The 21,325-nt window shown below is 30.3% G+C and overlaps 1 protein-coding gene across 1 annotated transcript in view; it reads left to right on the top strand.

Annotated features, from left to right (window-relative positions):
• LOC129224942 (heart- and neural crest derivatives-expressed protein 2-like) overlaps positions 1 to 14,854 on the top strand; it is a 48,406-nt gene extending 33,552 nt beyond the window's left edge. Inside the window, exon 3 of the mRNA XM_054859489.1 lies at positions 14,790 to 14,854. Coding sequence (XP_054715464.1) covers positions 14,790 to 14,854 — 65 coding nt within the window. The remainder of the gene's footprint in view (positions 1 to 14,789) is intronic.
• The last annotated feature ends 6,471 nt before the right edge of the window (positions 14,855 to 21,325 follow it).

Below are 21,325 nucleotides of genomic sequence, written 5' to 3'. Positions count from 1 at the left end.
AATGTGCGAAAAAAAAAAGTTTGAAGTTCTTGGATTTCGTCAGTTGTTTGAAGTCGGACACTGCGTAGAAACTAACTTACTGCGATGAGATTATCTTCACTTTTTTTTCTAGAGATAAAAAAGTGGAAAAAGAAAAAAAAAAGAAATGTTTGTTTTACTGCAGATAATTTATAGCCGTTGATAAGAGCTTATTAGTATCCCGAAATGTAATTAAATCTGCTAAGATGTAATTATTTATAATTAATGGAACTTTTTTTTTACAATTTGTGCTTACAGTGTTTGTGTTCTGTTTCAACTTTGAGTTTCATATGTAATAAACTTGTATAAGTTTCAGACGTAATAATCTTGTATAAGAATTCATAAAAATTGATCAACGGTGTGATGGGGATAAGTCTTGAAACCAAGTAATGATCATCCTTTCCACCTCGAGGCAACAAAAATTTACTCTTTTGATTTGTGGCAACCGTGGAAAAATGTGTTTTTCAATTTAAGCTTTTTCTTTCAAGAACGTCATGAACTTTAATATTATACTGCGTAGACAATTTGGCTCACTAAGTTCAAAATGTGTTACGAGACGGTAACAAGGTGCTTTAGCTTTTTATTAGGTGTAAATAGGGCGTAATTTAGATGGGAGATCAGTTTTGATACTTTCATAGTTTCATATATATATATATTTTTTCTCATCAGAGTAATTCATGCCATTTACGTATGAAACTAGTATGTTGTAACCATCACGAAACTTTCTTCTATAATCTTACTATAAATTTTTGGATCTAACGTATAATTGCTCATGTAATCGCTACTACAAATTTCTGCTATTCACAAAGGCAGGAAGTTTTCGATAATTGGAAAATTGGCGATCTTAACGCATTGGCGGAAATTTTTGGCACCAAAACCTGCGCAAGGAGTGTTTTTCCTATGCCTGTGTAAACAAAGAGTTGGTAAATATTTATTGCGTAGGGTTACCTTAAAAAACTGGGTAACCAAAATAAAATTACGCCTGCAAAAATTTGACGACAGCGCCAATTTCCCAATTATCCCCACATAAGCACAATCAAAGAGCGAAAATTGAAAACTATTTCAAAAGTCTTGCTTGTTTTAAATGCAAACATTTTATTTGTTTAGAAATAGAAGACGGCAACAGATAAAAATTTTTTAATTATTGAGATTTTTCTGATGATTTGCCGACAATTAAATTGCGTGAAAGGCTTTCTCGAGTAGACGACAATTTAATATGAATTCACATTGTCACACTGTTGTATAAATTAAGCTATTTTTATTCGAACAAACGATGGCCAAAATCAGCCCCCAATTGGAACGATTAACGCTAAAATTAAATCAGCTCTGCATATACCATCAGAGGCGCAGCGAAGGAGTTGGTTTGGGGGGTAAAAATGCTCCCCAGATGCCAATCCGTTTTCAGTGGTCTATACAAATGCAAGGATTGTTTTGAAAAAAAAAAAAAAAAAACTAAAAAAAATTTAAAAAATTTAAAAAATAAAAAATAATTTTAAAAAATTAAAAATTTAAAAATAAATAAATAAATAAAACCTTCCCGAAAGTAATTCTGGCGGCGCTAGTGGTATATACAAAGAAAAAAGTAAGGTCACCAGTAAGACAAGGATCCGGTAAAATAGTCATAAGTTTGCATTTAAATGAAAAACTTTTTAGGCGGGTAAAACTGATATTGACATCTAGTGTTATCAAAATGAATTTTATGAGCCAGTTGGTACAGTAAAACCTGTGAGTAGGTAAAAAATGAGAGTTCAACGTCAGGAGGAAGTGTGAAGTGGAACCACTTCCTCCCCACTTCCTCCCACTTCCTCCACTTCCTCCGACCTTGGGTTGCGCCTGAATCTTGAAGAAGATGACCACCGCGTTTTCGCCCTTCCTCGTTTTCGCTCGTGAAAGGTTACGAATAGTTTTCGCGCGTTTTTGAATATTTTCCCGCGCTTTTGGACTTTGTCGTTTTTCTAGTCATAGAAGACTAGGAGGTTTTTCACTTTTTGAATGGCAACGTCAAAGTTTTGGTTGTTATGACAACCAGAGTTTTTAGTTTTCGGTTGGCAACACCTGTTGCTATGCTTTAACTTATGCGGTGTTTAACGTTCATGGCGCCATCTATTGAGAGGTTTATTTTTATTTTTTTATTTCTGCGAATTTAATTATTTTTATTTTTACAGAGTGTTGAAGTTGGGAATCGAACACCCAAACTTTGAGTTAGCAAAAACGTATGCTAACCACTATGCTATATTTTTCATTACTCTTTCAGTCTTAATGTGAATCTGTACCATGACAACGAATATTACAATTAAATTAATTTTAAAACCATCAGTTAATTTACTCTTTAGTACTAATCATGGCATATCATTAACTGAATTTCAGCTCATAATTGAAACTATCATCATTATTATTATTTTTCATAATAACAAAGTTTTCACTTAAGTAAAGATTTATTTAAATACAACCCATTCGAGATTTTAGATTTGGTTCAATGCTTTGTGGACTTGAAATATATTTTAAACTTTGATTTTCTTTTTCATGCATTTCAAACTTTATCATTTTTATTTTTTCTAACTTGTTAAATTTTCTTAACTAATTTCATTTTTCTTTGTCAAATTTACAAATATTTTTTCTAACTTGTAAAAATTTCGAAGAAATAATTTTCTTAACTAATTTTTTTTGACTTTCATACAACAAAATATTTTTTCTTACTTGTTAAATTTTCAAAGAAATAATTAACTTAAATTTTCAAAGAAATAATTAACTTAAATATTCTTTCACACATTTTGAACTTTAACGTTTTTTCCTGTCATTTAGCACTTTGATTTTTTTTTTCACTATTTTACCGTTTTTCAATTATTTTCAGTCTTTAACTATTTTCTTAACTTTTTAGTCTTTAACTAATTTCAAGCATTTCAGACTTAGATTATTTTTTCGTGATTTCGATTTTTTTTTTTTAGTATATTTTAGAGTTTGATCATTTTCTCGCTTGTTTTTACTTTATCGTTTTTTTTTTTTTTCCCGATATTTTTAAACTTAGAAATTTTTCACAAGTAGTGACAGGAATCGAACCTTCAAATTTTTCAAAACGTTATCATGTCTTCAATTTTTGCAATCATGTCAAACTTGCAATCAATTTACTCGTAGTAGTAATTAACACTTATCATTAACAAATTTTCTCAGATTTTAAAAAAATCAACTTAATTAATTTTTTCCAGTAAGCAAATTGCGCACTCAAGTTACATTCCAACACTGCATATATGTTTCAAGAGTTTCATTGAATTTATCACATTCCATTTAATTAACTCTAATAATTACTTTTTCATTAATACTTAACTTAATCATTTTATCATACATTTATTCCAGTTACAAAATTATGCTTAAAAGTTATTTATTTTTCTTAGCACAAGAGATTTTAACATGTTCCTACTAAAATGCTTTTCACTCTAGTTTGAGTTTACTAAAATAGCAACTCATTTACGATTTAGATTCATTTAATCGTCTTTAATTCTTTTTTCATTGTTAATATTTTAAATTATCACATACGTTATTATTTTTATACATTTATCCATTTAATTTTCGAAAATCTACAATCAATTTACTTTTCGTATTAATTAACACTTATCACTATCAAATATTTTCATGAATTTTAAAAAATTATCTTCTTAAATAATTTTTTACTGTAACCAAATTTCCCACTCAAGTTATATTTTATCACTACATATGCTTTTCATGAGTTTCACTTAATTTATCGCATTTCATTTAATTAACTCTAATAATTATTTTTTATCATCGATATTTAAGTTAATCATATTTTCCTTTCTTTATTTTTTTTTTCATGCAAACACTCTTGATGGAATAAAACAAAATTTTCAACTTTCATGAATTAAATCCCCTCTGAATATTTTATTTTACTTTACCATACTTTACTATTTTACTTACTGCGTTTTACTATTTATCATTCATTACAGCTTTTCCAAAATATTACTTTACAACCAACCAATTTCATTAACAGAATTTTCATTACAATTTATAAATTTCACTTTTATTTAATTATTTTTACCTACGGTAAAATAAAACACATAACACAAAAATGTTAAACATCAATGAAGTACCCAAGAAATGTTAAAATTATAAGTCGAGTATCAAAACTTCATGTCAGCAAATTTTAAAAATAGACTTACCGAAAAATAACTTCTACTGAAATTCATTTCAAAACTTGGAATCAATTTACTCTTAGCATTAATAAACACTTATCATTAAGAAATTTTCATGGATTTTAAAAATCAACTTATTTAATTTTTTTCCAGTAAGCTAATTTCGCACTCAAGTTACATTTCATCACTTTATATGCTTTTCAAGAGTTTCATTTAATTTATCACATTTTATTTAATCAACTCTATTAATTATTTTTTTTGATTAGTATTTAACTTAGTCATTTTATCGCATAGTGTTTTACTTTATTATTATTTTTTTCATACAAGCACTCTTGTTAGAATAAAACAAAATTTTCAACCTTCATGAATTAGAATCACTTTGGCTATTTCATTTTCCCAATAATATTTTACTTTAACAACTAATTTCTTTAACAAAATCGATATCATTTATTTTAGTCTTTATCCTTTTCGAACGATACATTCAAATGGACAGCTATACGTTAAATTAAGAAACTTAATCTAAATTTTGACAAATTAAGTTATAGCTAAATACTGACTAAAATTCAGTACAAAAGACTAACCTTTTTGGGGTGAAATCCCTCAAGTACCAGCTATCGCGAAGTTATTTAAAAACAGTGAATGAAATTGTAATAAGTGGATTGTTAATTATAACTCAATCTCACAAAATTACAATTACATGCATGTTTTATTTGAAATCGCTGCATACGGCTGGCTGCCCATCGTCGATTTGCAGAACGCATGCCGTGATATCGCAAATCAACTCGGCTGTTGAAAGAAACTACCGTAATCCCACAGCACTTCGGATCGTCCACACACACACATCGAGGCGAATTGAGAAAATGACTTTATCAATATTGCTATCTACCCCTTTACCGATAACAGATAACAAACCCCACGTGCTAGTATTATTCACCACCTGGCCTACGTCTTTCAAGTGATGTCACTGTTTCTGACCAATTAAAATTAGTTCACGTTTCTCAAATATCAAGCACATAGATCGGCAATAGCCTGATGTCAGGTTTTCCAAACAAAATTTTAGATTTTAATTCGTAGTTTCGAATTAATTTCTTTTTCATTTCAAACTTATAAAAAAAAATTTCCAGCTTGTAAGAATATTTCTTTCAAAAACAGATTTTTGATTCAAAACAGTATTTTTTCAAACTTGTAATATTTTTCTACTTAGAAAATGAAATCAAAAATTTTTGTTTTCTTTAATCATATAAAATGTTTTTAAGAAATAATTTCTCAAATTTGTAATATTTTTCCACTAATTAAAAAAAAATCAATTTTTTTTTTTTCAATCATATAAAAATAAATTTTTAATCTTACAACAGTAAATTTTTCCGCAAAAATATTTTTTTCAAATCAAAATAATAATAATATTTTTGTAACATATTGTTTTTTTTCCTTTCAATCTTTTTTTTTTTTTTTTTAAATTTTCAAACTTACAAAATAAAATTTTTTCAACTGAATCTTCAAACGAAATGCTTTAATTAAATTTAAAACTCAATATCACTTTACTCTTAGTATTAATAACCAATAGCACTTAACCATTTACTCTTTGCACTCTAAGTATTAATTAACACACACGCATTAGAAATAATAATAATAATGTTTAAGATACTTACAAATCATTTACTCAAGCTTTCAAATATCCATCTAGCATGTTATTGTTCATTCGTGTGAGGGAACTTGTAATAAAACTTTACTTATCAACCGAAATTATAAGCGAAAATATCGCATTTTTTAGCACTTAATATAATCCTACAATTAACAAATTGGTTTTAACTTTGAATTTAAGAAAAATAAAAACTATTACACACTTAGTAACATATCTATCGATGTATATTATTTCATGACAAATCACAAATAGGTGAGGATCTTTTATCGATCATGTGACCAACTAAGTTAAGAAAGAGCGTTCTTATCTCATATGAGAATTTATAAGTCTTTAATATTTCTCTTTAATGTAAGTGTATTGATACGTACGAGTTTGTGTATGTGAATATAACTGTGTATTGTTTTCAAACCATTGTCATGTTTAAGCTTTACGGTTCTAATTTTGACTTTCCACTTAGCATTATTTGAAGTCCTTCGCATGCATTAAACTATAGAAATATTACAAAAATTATATTTTCATTCAGTCTTAATTACAAAACCATACAATAAGATGAAGACAACACCGATAGTATAAAGATTACTTACAATAAAGTGCATATAAAAAATATATGTAAGAGTGATTTCAAAGTATAATCCATCAACCATATTCAACAACTCAATCAAAACACAAGTCTCTTTTAAAATGATAAACACAATTTATTCACACACACAGTAAAAGACAATTAAAAAAACTTTCATCTTTAAGTAAAACTCTTCAAAACTTTCAAGCGTATTTTTAACATCGATTGCATCAAATAAATCAGACACATGACATTTTAAACATGGACTATCAACATTCAAAGTAACGAAGTCACGAGTCAAGTTTTCCCAATTAACATTAAAAAGAGCCCGTTCGAAAAAAAGTGTCGAACTTTCGACCCCTTGTTAATGATTCACATTCATGCACTCTCATGTAAAAAATGAATCCATTTTTACAATCCACACATTCTTTTTTAGAAAGGTAGTTTATGTTGCATATGAGCTCATCAAATAGTCACTTACGTAGAGAATCAGCCAGTTTACGAACTTCTTGTGATGTATATGTGCTGATTTTATCACATCGACAATCACAGGGATATTTTTTCTCAATTTCCGAAAGGATGTACTCTTTTAGAGTATAAGTCATAAGTTTGTCTTTGACACTACGTGAGATACAAGGGGATGCGTAGCACAATTTGTCAATCTGGCTTTCCAAAAGTAGAACTCTATCAGGCATCAACTGGAACACTTCTCGTTTCAGTTTGAACAATCTTTGCACACTAACACAGATGTTACCATTCGCACTCGACTCTCCTTTTTTATAACAAAAGCGAAATCACGGTCTTCGATTAATTTTTGATTTACATTTTTACGTAGGCTTGAAATAAGTGATCTCCACACATCTGGTTCTAAGGAAATACCATCCATAGTTGGTCGAAAAATACCATCTTTCCCACACGTATATCTTCTAATATGCACGCGTGTACGTTTCCGAAAAGTATTCACCTAAAGTGAAAATACAATCACCCAAGTGTATCATATCATCAGGCTGTGGAGAAGCCTCAATGTTCATTTTCATGTTCGTTGCATCCCATCTGTTCATCTTCAGGCTTCAAAGTTTCAGAATGATTTTCACCAGCGTTAGTCATTCTTAACTCTCATAGGATTAGGAGTCACAATACTAAAACAACTTCCTGTGAACTTAAAAAATAAATCAAACTAGGTTTTAACACTAGCTGGTGAAGAAAAATCCTAAGTACATAGAATAAAATTTCACGATCTCTTTCAAAGCTCAGAATCACCCTGAAAATGATTCTCCAAACATCCACTATAAACCAATGAATATTCACTTTAACCAATGAGAAGTGTACATAAATCTCTTGCTACTGACGTCATAGAATATCACATGAACTTTTGAGCAGAATTGAGTTGTTTTACACAGTATTCAGATTTTTAGAAAATGCCAACACTTTGACTTCCAAATTCATCCTGACCTACTACGAGTAATTTTAAGATGGTAGCAGGTTTTCACATCACATCGAATGCCGATGACGTTTTCGCATCTCACGCATGACATGATCAATCACGTGTAATTGATCATGTCAATTTGCATGAGATGCGAAACCGTCATCGGCATTCGATGTGATGTGAAAACCTGCTACCATCTTAAAATTACTCGTAGTAGGTCAGGATGAATTTGGAAGTCAAAGTGTTGGCATTTTCTAAAAATCTGAATACTGTGTAAAACAACTCAATTCTGCTCAAAAGTTCATGTGATATTCTATGACGTCAGTAGCAAGAGATTTATGTACACTTCTCATTGGTTAAAGTGAATATTCATTGGTTTATAGTGGATGTTTGGAGAATCATTTTCAGGGTGATTCTGAGCTTTGAAAGAGATCGTGAAATTTTATTCTATGTACTTAGGATTTTTCTTCATGTTAAAACCTAGTTTGATTTATTTTTTAAGTTCACAGGAAGTTGTTTTAGTATTGTGACTCCTAATCCTATGAGAGTTAAGAATGACTAACGCTGGTGAAAATCATTCTGAAACTTTGAAGCCTGAAGATGAACAGATGGGATGCAACGAACATGAAAATGAACATTGAGGCTTCTCCACAGCCTGATGATATGATACACTTGGGTGATTGTATTTTCACTTTAGGTGAATACTTTTCGGAAACGTACACGCGTGCATATTAGAAGATATACGTGTGGGAAAGATGGTATTTTTCGACCAACTATGGATGGTATTTCCTTAGAACCAGATGTGTGGAGATCACTTATTTCAAGCCTACGTAAAAATGTAAATCAAAAATTAATCGAAGACCGTGATTTCGCTTTTGTTATAAAAAAGGAGAGTCGAGTGCGAATGGTAACATCTGTGTTAGTGTGCAAAGATTGTTCAAACTGAAACGAGAAGTGTTCCAGTTGATGCCTGATAGAGTTCTACTTTTGGAAAGCCAGATTGACAAATTGTGCTACGCATCCCCTTGTATCTCACGTAGTGTCAAAGACAAACTTATGACTTATACTCTAAAAGAGTACATCCTTTCGGAAATTGAGAAAAAATATCCCTGTGATTGTCGATGTGATAAAATCAGCACATATACATCACAAGAAGTTCGTAAACTGGCTGATTCTCTACGTAAGTGACTATTTGATGAGCTCATATGCAACATAAACTACCTTTCTAAAAAAGAATGTGTGGATTGTAAAAATGGATTCATTTTTTACATGAGAGTGCATGAATGTGAATCATTAACAAGGGGTCGAAAGTTCGACACTTTTTTTCGAACGGGCTCTTTTTAATGTTAATTGGGAAAACTTGACTCGTGACTTCGTTACTTTGAATGTTGATAGTCCATGTTTAAAATGTCATGTGTCTGATTTATTTGATGCAATCGATGTTAAAAATACGCTTGAAAGTTTTGAAGAGTTTTACTTAAAGATGAAAGTTTTTTTAATTGTCTTTTACTGTGTGTGTGAATAAATTGTGTTTATCATTTTAAAAGAGACTTGTGTTTTGATTGAGTTGTTGAATATGGTTGATGGATTATACTTTGAAATCACTCTTACATATATTTTTTATATGCACTTTATTGTAAGTAATCTTTATACTATCGGTGTTGTCTTCATCTTATTGTATGGTTTTGTAATTAAGACTGAATGAAAATATAATTTTTGTAATATTTCTATAGTTTAATGCATGCGAAGGACTTCAAATAATGCTAAGTGGAAAGTCAAAATTAGAACCGTAAAGCTTAAACATGACAATGGTTTGAAAACAATACACAGTTATATTCACATACACAAACTCGTACGTATCAATACACTTACATTAAAGAGAAATATTAAAGACTTATAAATTCTCATATGAGATAAGAACGCTCTTTCTTAACTTAGTTGGTCACATGATCGATAAAAGATCCTCACCTATTTGTGATTTGTCATGAAATAATATACATCGATAGATATGTTACTAAGTGTGTAATAGTTTTTATTTTTCTTAAATTCAAAGTTAAAACCAATTTGTTAATTGTAGGATTATATTAAGTGCTAAAAAATGCGATATTTTCGCTTATAATTTCGGTTGATAAGTAAAGTTTTATTACAAGTTCCCTCACACGAATGAACAATAACATGCTAGATGGATATTTGAAAGCTTGAGTAAATGATTTGTAAGTATCTTAAACATTATTATTATTATTTCTAATGCGTGTGTGTTAATTAATACTTAGAGTGCAAAGAGTAAATGGTTAAGTGCTATTGGTTATTAATACTAAGAGTAAAGTGATATTGAGTTTTAAATTTAATTAAAGCATTTCGTTTGAAGATTCAGTTGAAAAAATTTTATTTTGTAAGTTTGAAAATTTAAAAAAAAAAAAAAAAAAGATTGAAAGGAAAAAAAACAATATGTTACAAAAATATTATTATTATTTTGATTTGAAAAAAATATTTTTGCGGAAAAATTTACTGTTGTAAGATTAAAAATTTATTTTTATATGATTGAAAAAAAAAAAAATTGATTTTTTTTTAATTAGTGGAAAAATATTACAAATTTGAGAAATTATTTCTTAAAAACATTTTATATGATTAAAGAAAACAAAAATTTTTGATTTCATTTTCTAAGTAGAAAAATATTACAAGTTTGAAAAAATACTGTTTTGAATCAAAAATCTGTTTTTGAAAGAAATATTCTTACAAGCTGGAAATTTTTTTTTATAAGTTTGAAATGAAAAAGAAATTAATTCGAAACTACGAATTAAAATCTAAAATTTTGTTTGGAAAACCTGACATCAGGCTATTGCCGATCTATGTGCTTGATATTTGAGAAACGTGAACTAATTTTAATTGGTCAGAAACAGTGACATCACTTGAAAGACGTAGGCCAGGTGGTGAATAATACTAGCACGTGGGGTTTGTTATCTGTTATCGGTAAAGGGGTAGATAGCAATATTGATAAAGTCATTTTCTCAATTCGCCTCGATGTGTGTGTGTGGACGATCCGAAGTGCTGTGGGATTACGGTAGTTTCTTTCAACAGCCGAGTTGATTTGCGATATCACGGCATGCGTTCTGCAAATCGACGATGGGCAGCCAGCCGTATGCAGCGATTTCAAATAAAACATGCATGTAATTGTAATTTTGTGAGATTGAGTTATAATTAACAATCCACTTATTACAATTTCATTCACTGTTTTTAAATAACTTCGCGATAGCTGGTACTTGAGGGATTTCACCCCAAAAAGGTTAGTCTTTTGTACTTAATTTTAGTCAGTATTTAGCTATAACTTAATTTGTCAAAATTTAGATTAAGTTTCTTAATTTAACGTATAGCTGTCCATTTGAATGTATCGTTCGAAAAGGATAAAGACTAAAATAAATGATATCGATTTTGTTAAAGAAATTAGTTGTTAAAGTAAAATATTATTGGGAAAATGAAATAGCCAAAGTGATTCTAATTCATGAAGGTTGAAAATTTTGTTTTATTCTAACAAGAGTGCTTGTATGAAAAAAAAAAATAATAAAGTAAAACACTATGCGATAAAATGACTAAGTTAAATACTAATCAAAAAAAATAATTAATAGAGTTGATTAAATAAAATGTGATAAATTAAATGAAACTCTTGAAAAGCATATAAAGTGATGAAATGTAACTTGAGTGCGAAATTAGCTTACTGGAAAAAAATTAAATAAGTTGATTTTTAAAATCCATGAAAATTTCTTAATGATAAGTGTTTATTAATGCTAAGAGTAAATTGATTCCAAGTTTTGAAATGAATTTCAGTAGAAGTTATTTTTCGGTAAGTCTATTTTTAAAATTTGCTGACATGAAGTTTTGATACTCGACTTATAATTTTAACATTTCTTGGGTACTTCATTGATGTTTAACATTTTTGTGTTATGTGTTTTATTTTACCGTAGGTAAAAATAATTAAATAAAAGTGAAATTTATAAATTGTAATGAAAATTCTGTTAATGAAATTGGTTGGTTGTAAAGTAATATTTTGGAAAAGCTGTAATGAATGATAAATAGTAAAACGCAGTAAGTAAAATAGTAAAGTATGGTAAAGTAAAATAAAATATTCAGAGGGGATTTAATTCATGAAAGTTGAAAATTTTGTTTTATTCCATCAAGAGTGTTTGCATGAAAAAAAAAATAAAGAAAGGAAAATATGATTAACTTAAATATCGATGATAAAAAATAATTATTAGAGTTAATTAAATGAAATGCGATAAATTAAGTGAAACTCATGAAAAGCATATGTAGTGATAAAATATAACTTGAGTGGGAAATTTGGTTACAGTAAAAAATTATTTAAGAAGATAATTTTTTAAAATTCATGAAAATATTTGATAGTGATAAGTGTTAATTAATACGAAAAGTAAATTGATTGTAGATTTTCGAAAATTAAATGGATAAATGTATAAAAATAATAACGTATGTGATAATTTAAAATATTAACAATGAAAAAAGAATCAAAGACGATTAAATGAATCTAAATCGTAAATGAGTTGCTATTTTAGTAAACTCAAACTAGAGTGAAAAGCATTTTAGTAGGAACATGTTAAAATCTCTTGTGCTAAGAAAAATAAATAACTTTTAAGCATAATTTTGTAACTGGAATAAATGTATGATAAAATGATTAAGTTAAGTATTAATGAAAAAGTAATTATTAGAGTTAATTAAATGGAATGTGATAAATTCAATGAAACTCTTGAAACATATATGCAGTGTTGGAATGTAACTTGAGTGCGCAATTTGCTTACTGGAAAAAATTAATTAAGTTGATTTTTTTAAAATCTGAGAAAATTTGTTAATGATAAGTGTTAATTACTACTACGAGTAAATTGATTGCAAGTTTGACATGATTGCAAAAATTGAAGACATGATAACGTTTTGAAAAATTTGAAGGTTCGATTCCTGTCACTACTTGTGAAAAATTTCTAAGTTTAAAAATATCGGGAAAAAAAAAAAAACGATAAAGTAAAAACAAGCGAGAAAATGATCAAACTCTAAAATATACTAAAAAAAAAAAATCGAAATCACGAAAAAATAATCTAAGTCTGAAATGCTTGAAATTAGTTAAAGACTAAAAAGTTAAGAAAATAGTTAAAGACTGAAAATAATTGAAAAACGCTAAAATAGTGAAAAAAAAAATCAAAGTGCTAAATGACAGGAAAAAACGTTAAAGTTCAAAATGTGTGAAAGAATATTTAAGTTAATTATTTCTTTGAAAATTTAAGTTAATTATTTCTTTGAAAATTTAACAAGTAAGAAAAAATATTTTGTTGTATGAAAGTCAAAAAAAATTAGTTAAGAAAATTATTTCTTCGAAATTTTTACAAGTTAGAAAAAATATTTGTAAATTTGACAAAGAAAAATGAAATTAGTTAAGAAAATTTAACAAGTTAGAAAAAATAAAAATGATAAAGTTTGAAATGCATGAAAAAGAAAATCAAAGTTTAAAATATATTTCAAGTCCACAAAGCATTGAACCAAATCTAAAATCTCGAATGGGTTGTATTTAAATAAATCTTTACTTAAGTGAAAACTTTGTTATTATGAAAAATAATAATAATGATGATAGTTTCAATTATGAGCTGAAATTCAGTTAATGATATGCCATGATTAGTACTAAAGAGTAAATTAACTGATGGTTTTAAAATTAATTTAATTGTAATATTCGTTGTCATGGTACAGATTCACATTAAGACTGAAAGAGTAATGAAAAATATAGCATAGTGGTTAGCATACGTTTTTGCTAACTCAAAGTTTGGGTGTTCGATTCCCAACTTCAACACTCTGTAAAAATAAAAATAATTAAATTCGCAGAAATAAAAAAATAAAAATAAACCTCTCAATAGATGGCGCCATGAACGTTAAACACCGCATAAGTTAAAGCATAGCAACAGGTGTTGCCAACCGAAAACTAAAAACTCTGGTTGTCATAACAACCAAAACTTTGACGTTGCCATTCAAAAAGTGAAAAACCTCCTAGTCTTCTATGACTAGAAAAACGACAAAGTCCAAAAGCGCGGGAAAATATTCAAAAACGCGCGAAAACTATTCGTAACCTTTCACGAGCGAAAACGAGGAAGGGCGAAAACGCGGTGGTCATCTTCTTCAAGATTCAGGCGCAACCCAAGGTCGGAGGAAGTGGAGGAAGTGGGGAGGAAGTGGTTCCACTTCACACTTCCTCCTGACGTTGAACTCTCATTTTTTACCTACTCCTGTGAAGTTGACCACCCTTGTAATTTGACCACCTGTCTACGCTGACCGCTTTTTTCAGGCACGAAATTAGTTCTTATCATATAAATCGACCTTCGTAAATTGACCACCTGTTTAAGTTGACCACTAAAGTAGCGCACTGCAAGTGGTCAACTTACACAGGTTTCACTGTATTTACAAGGCAGTGGTGCAAGATTATGAACAGCCACCACGAGATCAGTAGGTGTTTCATGTTCATTTTAATATGTTAAGACTTGAGTTCTAAAAATAATTTAATTATTAGTCTTTATTATTAGTCTATTATTAGTCTAAAGTTTTTATTATAAAGAACTTTTGCACATTTTGAAGAGAAAAGGGGAATTCTGTCCATCACCCGTCCTTTCCTCATCCTATCTGTCTGGGTATCATCAGAATTGAAGGTGTCTGTTACTGGGATGTTCGGACTTTTTTCGAAATTGAGCAAATAAAAATAGAATTAACTAATTCAGAAGGTTCAGAAGCGGCCAAACGTCGGATGAGATGTAGTTGCATGAGAGAAAAATAGTTTAAAAGGTCTAAATACATTAAAAAGCTCAGAAAGTTGAGTTAACCTGAGAACGATGTCTTAAGCATGTCTGTTACTGGTGCCGTTACCCTAGTTGTTCTTTTCATATCTATGTTTTTTTTTCTTTAATATAAAAAGTAATCTAATCTCTATTATTTCCTTTCAGGCTACCCAACAACTAATAAAAAGAGAACGCAGTGGACGAACAGGATGGCCAGAACATGTGTGGGCTTTAGAATTGAAGGAGAACACGTAGCTCCCCAAATTACAAATAAAAAGACTTTTGTGATTTTGTGAAGTATTCAGCTTAAATTCAAAAGATATATGCCAAAGAACACTTTTCATTAACTTTGCATGCAAGTTCAGAATTTCTGAAATGCAATATTTTTTTGCAGTTTTTTAAATAATTTATTTAGAGAATATATAACACAACTCGGAGTCTATTCAATACGTATATTTTACCCTATGCCACCCCCAACACTCAAAAGCACTCGGAAGTGCAAGCTATTGTACTATTTTCTAAACGTAAACGTTCCATTTCCTTAATTATTGTAAACGGAATCGATGGAACACGAGCGTTTGTTAGTCTGTCACGGTACTAAGGTTGCCAAATAATAATATCAAGGCCTTTGAAAATGAACTAATTACATTAATTTGAAATTAAGTTCAATGTCAACGAAACCAAACAACGAATTAGCAAATGCTCATAAATCTTTTCTAGTCTAGTGCTGTGATTATCAAAAATTTGGCTAACGTTACCCAAACTTCACAGCCGTGAAATATACTTTTGAGTGTTTATACTGGCATAGGGTTAAACCCGGTTCCCAGATACTATTTGCTGAAACTCGGTTATGCCGTACCAGTTATACAATAATAATTATTTATGAAGCTTAAGAAAAAATGCAAAGCTAATGAAGGCCAATTATTTCCATTGCTTTTTATATATATATATATATATATATATATATATATATATATATATATATATATATATATATATATATATATATATATATATATATATATAATAGAGAGAGAGAGAGAGAGTTGTCCTGCTATGCTATTTTTGATTCAAGAAATCAGAAAAAGACAAAATATATCTAAGCTATTTTTTGGCATAGATTTTTTCCCTACTTCAATTGTCAATTCATCGCAATACAAATCATCAGATCAATTCATCATGCATAATTCCATTATTTTCTTCATTTAATTAACTAATACTCGTCATTTTGTTATTTTACAATCTTTTTCATTTAACCATTTGATTAATGTGCCAGCATTAATAGTAACGATGGACTTAATTAAATTACGATATTTTTACTAGGAAAATTCCTAATATGTGTCGGAGACGACAATATCCCATCGTGATCATAATAACGCTTTTCTTTTCTTTTCTTTCTTTCTTTTTTCTCATGTTTAACTATTCAAAGATAACAAAAAAACAGAAACAATAACTTTTGAGTATTAGTTTTAAAGAGAATGTTGCGGTGAATTGACAATGATTTTTTTTCCAAATTATTTTATTATGCATTGCTCAAAATAAAATCAATTTTTGCGCTCTTCTTTTCTGAATCAATGTTCAATTGTGCTAATCAAGAAAAACAGAAAACAAGTATATGTTAAAAATATTTTTTGTGGAAATCAGTTAAGAAAAATTCAACAAAAATACATTTCTCAATGTTATATACTTTGTAAATATGTAGAAAAAAATGTACATACTTCTTCAGAAATTGTTTCCCACAGTGCAACCAAAGTGCCTTTGACGAAACAATAAAGTTGTTTTTACTGATGTTGAGTTGAGAGACATTCAAAGGCCTCGAGGTTTACGAGACTTGTTGAACACTTTATACAGAATAAAATTTTAAATCTGGAAACCGTAGCAATAAAATACAATAAAGCATCTAAACAATGCTCTATTATAAGTTGTTTTCCAATTAAGTCCCGAGCCGTTCCTATCCATTTTAATGAAAAAAAATGCTTCGCGAAATATCGGTTATACGTCGTAATCCCTTCCCTGAAATGGAAAAGAAATTCTGTGTGTAGTATCTTCCATGATTTCTATAAGTGGGGGCGAGGGGTGGGAAGCGTTCCTTCAGATATGGAAGGTCAATTAAAGAGGGAAGAAAGCTTTTTTTCACTTGTCAAAACACTAGTTTAAAAAATGATTTAACTTAATTCTATACTATAATCAACACGAAAATACAACCAGCACGCATCAAGGGTGCCTCTTTGGGAGGTCACTGTGACCTAACAAACATTTCCTTATTCGGCGAATTTTTTTCTGACGATTCGCCAAAAATATTATTTGGCAAAAGTTGGAGTCCTATTCGGAAAATTTATCATCATTCGGCGAAATTCGGAGTTCCATTCGGCATATTGAGAATTTCTGCCCATCCAGAAATCTAAGTTTTGGGCGCCCCACCCCTGTCAGAACGTCAGACGACTAGATTATTTTTTTAGTGAAAATTCTGCTTATACATACAGCATAATACAGATATAATTACAGTAATACCGAAGCAATACAAGGTATTTTTTTGCTTAAAAGTTTCGTTTTATTAAAAGTTCCATTAATGTTTTTAGTGTAAAACTTCACAGAAAAATTCATATTACTCACATAAAAAACTTTCCGAATCATCAGCAAAATTTGCCGAATTAGGAAATTTCTGGGAGGACCCAGTAACCTCCCATCGGAGCACCCTGTAAGAGAATGTCACGCTTGATGTCCGCGAATGACTTCTCACTGACGCAAAGATAGTATTTAACAGGATTAAATCTGACGAACGAGGAGGCCACAAAATTGAAAGTGTCCAGCAAGTCTCGGACACCCTATGTTGTTTTGATTGTGTCATTTGTCTATCGTTAGTTGTATTCCTGCTGTGATTTTAGTCAAATATTTTACTAAGCAGTTTTTGTACGCATTTAAAATCAGTGGCGTTGAGATGTAAAAGCAGTAACGTGCAAATGCGTTTATGAAAGTACAGAATGTAAAAACTGTTGGAAAATGCCAAAGATAATTCCAAACGTTTTTTCAATAAAGTTATTTTGAGTGTTAGTTGTGAGATTCATTATGTCCACCACTAAACTACAGGTACGTAAGAAGTTCGAACAGAGCAATCGGTTACACGGTTAACCGGTGACTTGACAGCGCGTTCTACAGTAATAGAGCTACCGGTTAGTGAAAACTAGTGAAAATATTCAATGGGCCCTCACCGCACTAACCACTGACGTCATCAAATCAAACAATCGGTGCAACCGGTTGTTCTGTTCGAACATACTTTATAAAACAAATGTTTCCTTCATAACACAAAATCGCTGATATAAAATGCATCCGAAAATTGGTGAAGTGACTCTGGGGAATTCCCGGGAAACTTTCCGGGATAATTGTGAATACAGATGTTTTTGTGTTCAGAAAACTTTTCCAAAAAGTAGCTGTTTGCAGGGCCGATCCTAGCAGATGTGCACCGCACGTGGACGGCCATAGCAAGGGACGGCAGCATAGTTCTATTAATTAAGCAGTAGTTCTATATCTCAAGAATTTCTCATAACAAAAGCTTAAAATAAGTCGAATAACTTTGATAAATTTTAAATAGTTATTAATTAATCAAAACAATCCCTGATTTACCGATAGCATAGCATATTTTAAGAAAAATAGAATGTTAGTGCACTGTGTTTTGGTCCATATGCGTCTACACTTCACTCATTTGGTTGCAAAATTTTGTAGCAAAGCCGGCAATCAGGCATGGATGCAGGCGAGGGGTAATGAGGGCGGTTGCCCCTCCTAAAGTAGTAAAGGGCACCAAGGGTGACTTTTGCTTCCTCCCAAGCTTATACAGATCTTAAACAAACAGACATACTTTAGTAAAAAATAAAAAAATCTTGTTTGAAGAACATTCGCAAGCATTTCAAGCAGGAAATCTGTTCTGATCTAGTATGGATGCAGGGGGAGAGTCAAATATTTGTGAATAACGAAGTAAAATTTTGTAATTTTCCTCCTTCACTGTTTTTCGAGAGATAGTTAAAATCACTAATGAACTGCCCGGTTTCAGACCAAGTAGGAGGGTTTGACCGCGCACCCCGGGTGGCAAATTAAATTGTAACTCCAAAGCGTAGATCCTAAAAGAAGTCATGATTTCCTTTATGAGACTAAAGGAGCTTTAAATTACATTTTTAGGCCTTTAATTTTGGAACCCCTATTTGAACCACTCCTTTATTTCCCTTTATGAACCTCCGATCTTTAGAACCCGATCTTGGTCTCTTAACCGCTCCCTTCTATCTTAACTTGGACAAACACAAAGCCTTTTTTTTTTTTTTTTTGAGATTTTCATTTTTAACAGTTTAGTCTCCTCCATGTCTGAAGTCAAAAAATGTGTTTTTAGGGGGCAGCACAGCCAAACCTCTGATCCTTTTTCTAATGTCATCAAAGATTTCATAAAGAATCAAGATTACTTACCTCTAAAATTTTCAAAAAGTTTCCTAAAATTGCGATTATTGACGTCAATTTTGTAAGTTTCTCCGTGGACTCGATATGAAACTTTTCTTACTTTTTATAAATTCATCCTTTTTCATTTAAGTTTGAATTTGATACAATAATTTGAAGAGGATGAACAAGGAAGTTAATTATTAGTCAAATTATGCAAAATTCTCGAGGGGCGGCACATTAGGTCTTTGCATGCGGATGGCCGATACCCCAGGATCGGCTATGGCTGTTTGCTTCCCAAGCAGCCCACGTAACGTTTCAACGTTTCATGAACGTTTAAAAATGGTTTTCACAACGTTCACAACCATTTTACGACGTCTTGGAAAAGAAGTGTGCTACCTGGGATTATTTCTTAAAAAAGTATTAGCTTTGGCCACGCTATATATTTAACGGTTGTGCCTTTACGTAGCTTCAACAATGTTACATTTCTCCATTTTTGTTTGGAAATTTAACTATTCTCTTTAATTAGGTACAAGGCCGTATTTAAGGGTTGGGTTTATAGGGTTCAAAAAACACCCCTCCAAAATTTTTTCAAACTACATATTAAAATAGATTTCTTCTCTTCAATTATAGATGCGTCATTTTTTACACTTACTTGTATTAATGTCCTTGATAAAAATCAATAGAATATACAAATGAAATCAAATTTTATCGGTCATATAGATTTTACGAGAAATGTGGCAGGTAAAACACTCCCCGAAACAAAAGTCTGTTTACGGTCCTACTAAAAATTACTCCTTTACACGAACAGTAGCGTAACTAGGGGTTGACAGGAGTGGCTCTCGCTAGGAGCGCAGCAGCCAGGGGGAAGGAATTTCAACTGATCAAAAAAAAAAAAAAAAAAAAAAAAAAAAAAATAATAATAATAATAATTTAGGAGTTTTTTTTTCTTTTTGGAACATAGAATTTGAAAAATGCTTTTAAAATGAAAACCTCGCAAAAGAAAAGAGCTAGAGACACATACATAACATCTACTGAGAAGGAACATTGGGCATTATTGAAAGCAATTCTAAAAAAGAAAATAAAAAAGAAGATTACAATGCTGCCTCCTAATTGTCAAATCAACTAATAAAAATGTTTAAAAAAAAAAAAATTTTTTTTTGGAGGTCACAATGACCTTCGGTGACTTCCCATGTGGGCGACCTTGGGGGTGGGGGGGGCGCAATTTGTTTAGTTCGCCTGGGGCGCTAGACCCCATATTTATACTACTGTACACACACACAAACTAATATTATTTAAAGCGTTAAAAAATATATATATAGAGCAACGTATGTAATTTAAACATAACAACACGACTCCGTGTCAAAGTTATTAGCTCTTGCTTTTGAGGTTTATAAAGGTCGGTTGCACTTGATTTTTGCAGAAGAATTCCCCGAGCTCTAACTAATTTAATTGCGACAAACCTTAGAAATGCATCAAAATGTGGTAAAGTAAATTTGAGATCTATAAAATATTAATCAAAAAAAAAAAAAAAAAGAAAGTATCTGTGAAGTTCCCTAGCGCAGCCAGAAATACCTTCTGTACTGGGTTTTTTGTTCAAAAATACCTTCTGGAGGGAGTTTTTTGGTGAAAGATACCTCCCGGAGGTTTTTTTTTTAAATCAAAAATACCTTTTGGAGGTTTTTTTTTTTTTTTGATGAAAAATACTTTTGCAGGGAATTTTTTGAACAAAAATACCTTCTGGAGGTTTTTTTTTGATGAAAAATACCTTCTGCAGGGAATTTTTTGACCAAAAATACCTTCTGAATGGGTTTTTTAAAACCAAAACAGCCTTTTCATATGCATGAATTACTGTATTAGAATTTGCATTTATATTAAAACTCTGAAGAGCGTTTTCACCCCCAAAACCTTCGCTGCGCCACTGGTGTGGAAACATTGAGTTATTTTTTTTTTTTTGCTCAAAATAGTTCACAGAAAGGAAATATTTATATATTGCACAAAATCAAGAATAAAAATACTAACCATCTTTGAAATGGTATGTTTCCCTTTTGGCCAAAAAAATTCACCGATGAACATTAATTTACAGAAAAACAAAATTAAGATTCGGAAAGAGAAAATGTTACTTATAATGAACTTGAAAAATAAATTTAAAAGTTTTAAAAAAGGAAATTTGTTTCAGACAAATTTAAGTTTCTGAAAAGGATTAAAAGTCATGTTAAAACTTTTAGCTATTTATTTTTCAAAACATTCTCTTTTTCTTTCTTTTCAAATTTCTATGAACAAAAATTGGTTAATGCGTGTTTCTTATGG

Source organism: Uloborus diversus, chromosome 6, assembly GCF_026930045.1.
Source record: "Uloborus diversus isolate 005 chromosome 6, Udiv.v.3.1, whole genome shotgun sequence".
Lineage (NCBI taxonomy): Eukaryota > Metazoa > Arthropoda > Arachnida > Araneae > Uloboridae > Uloborus > Uloborus diversus.
Note: the sequence above shows the minus strand (reverse complement) of the source record. Positions and strands in the feature narration are given on the sequence as shown.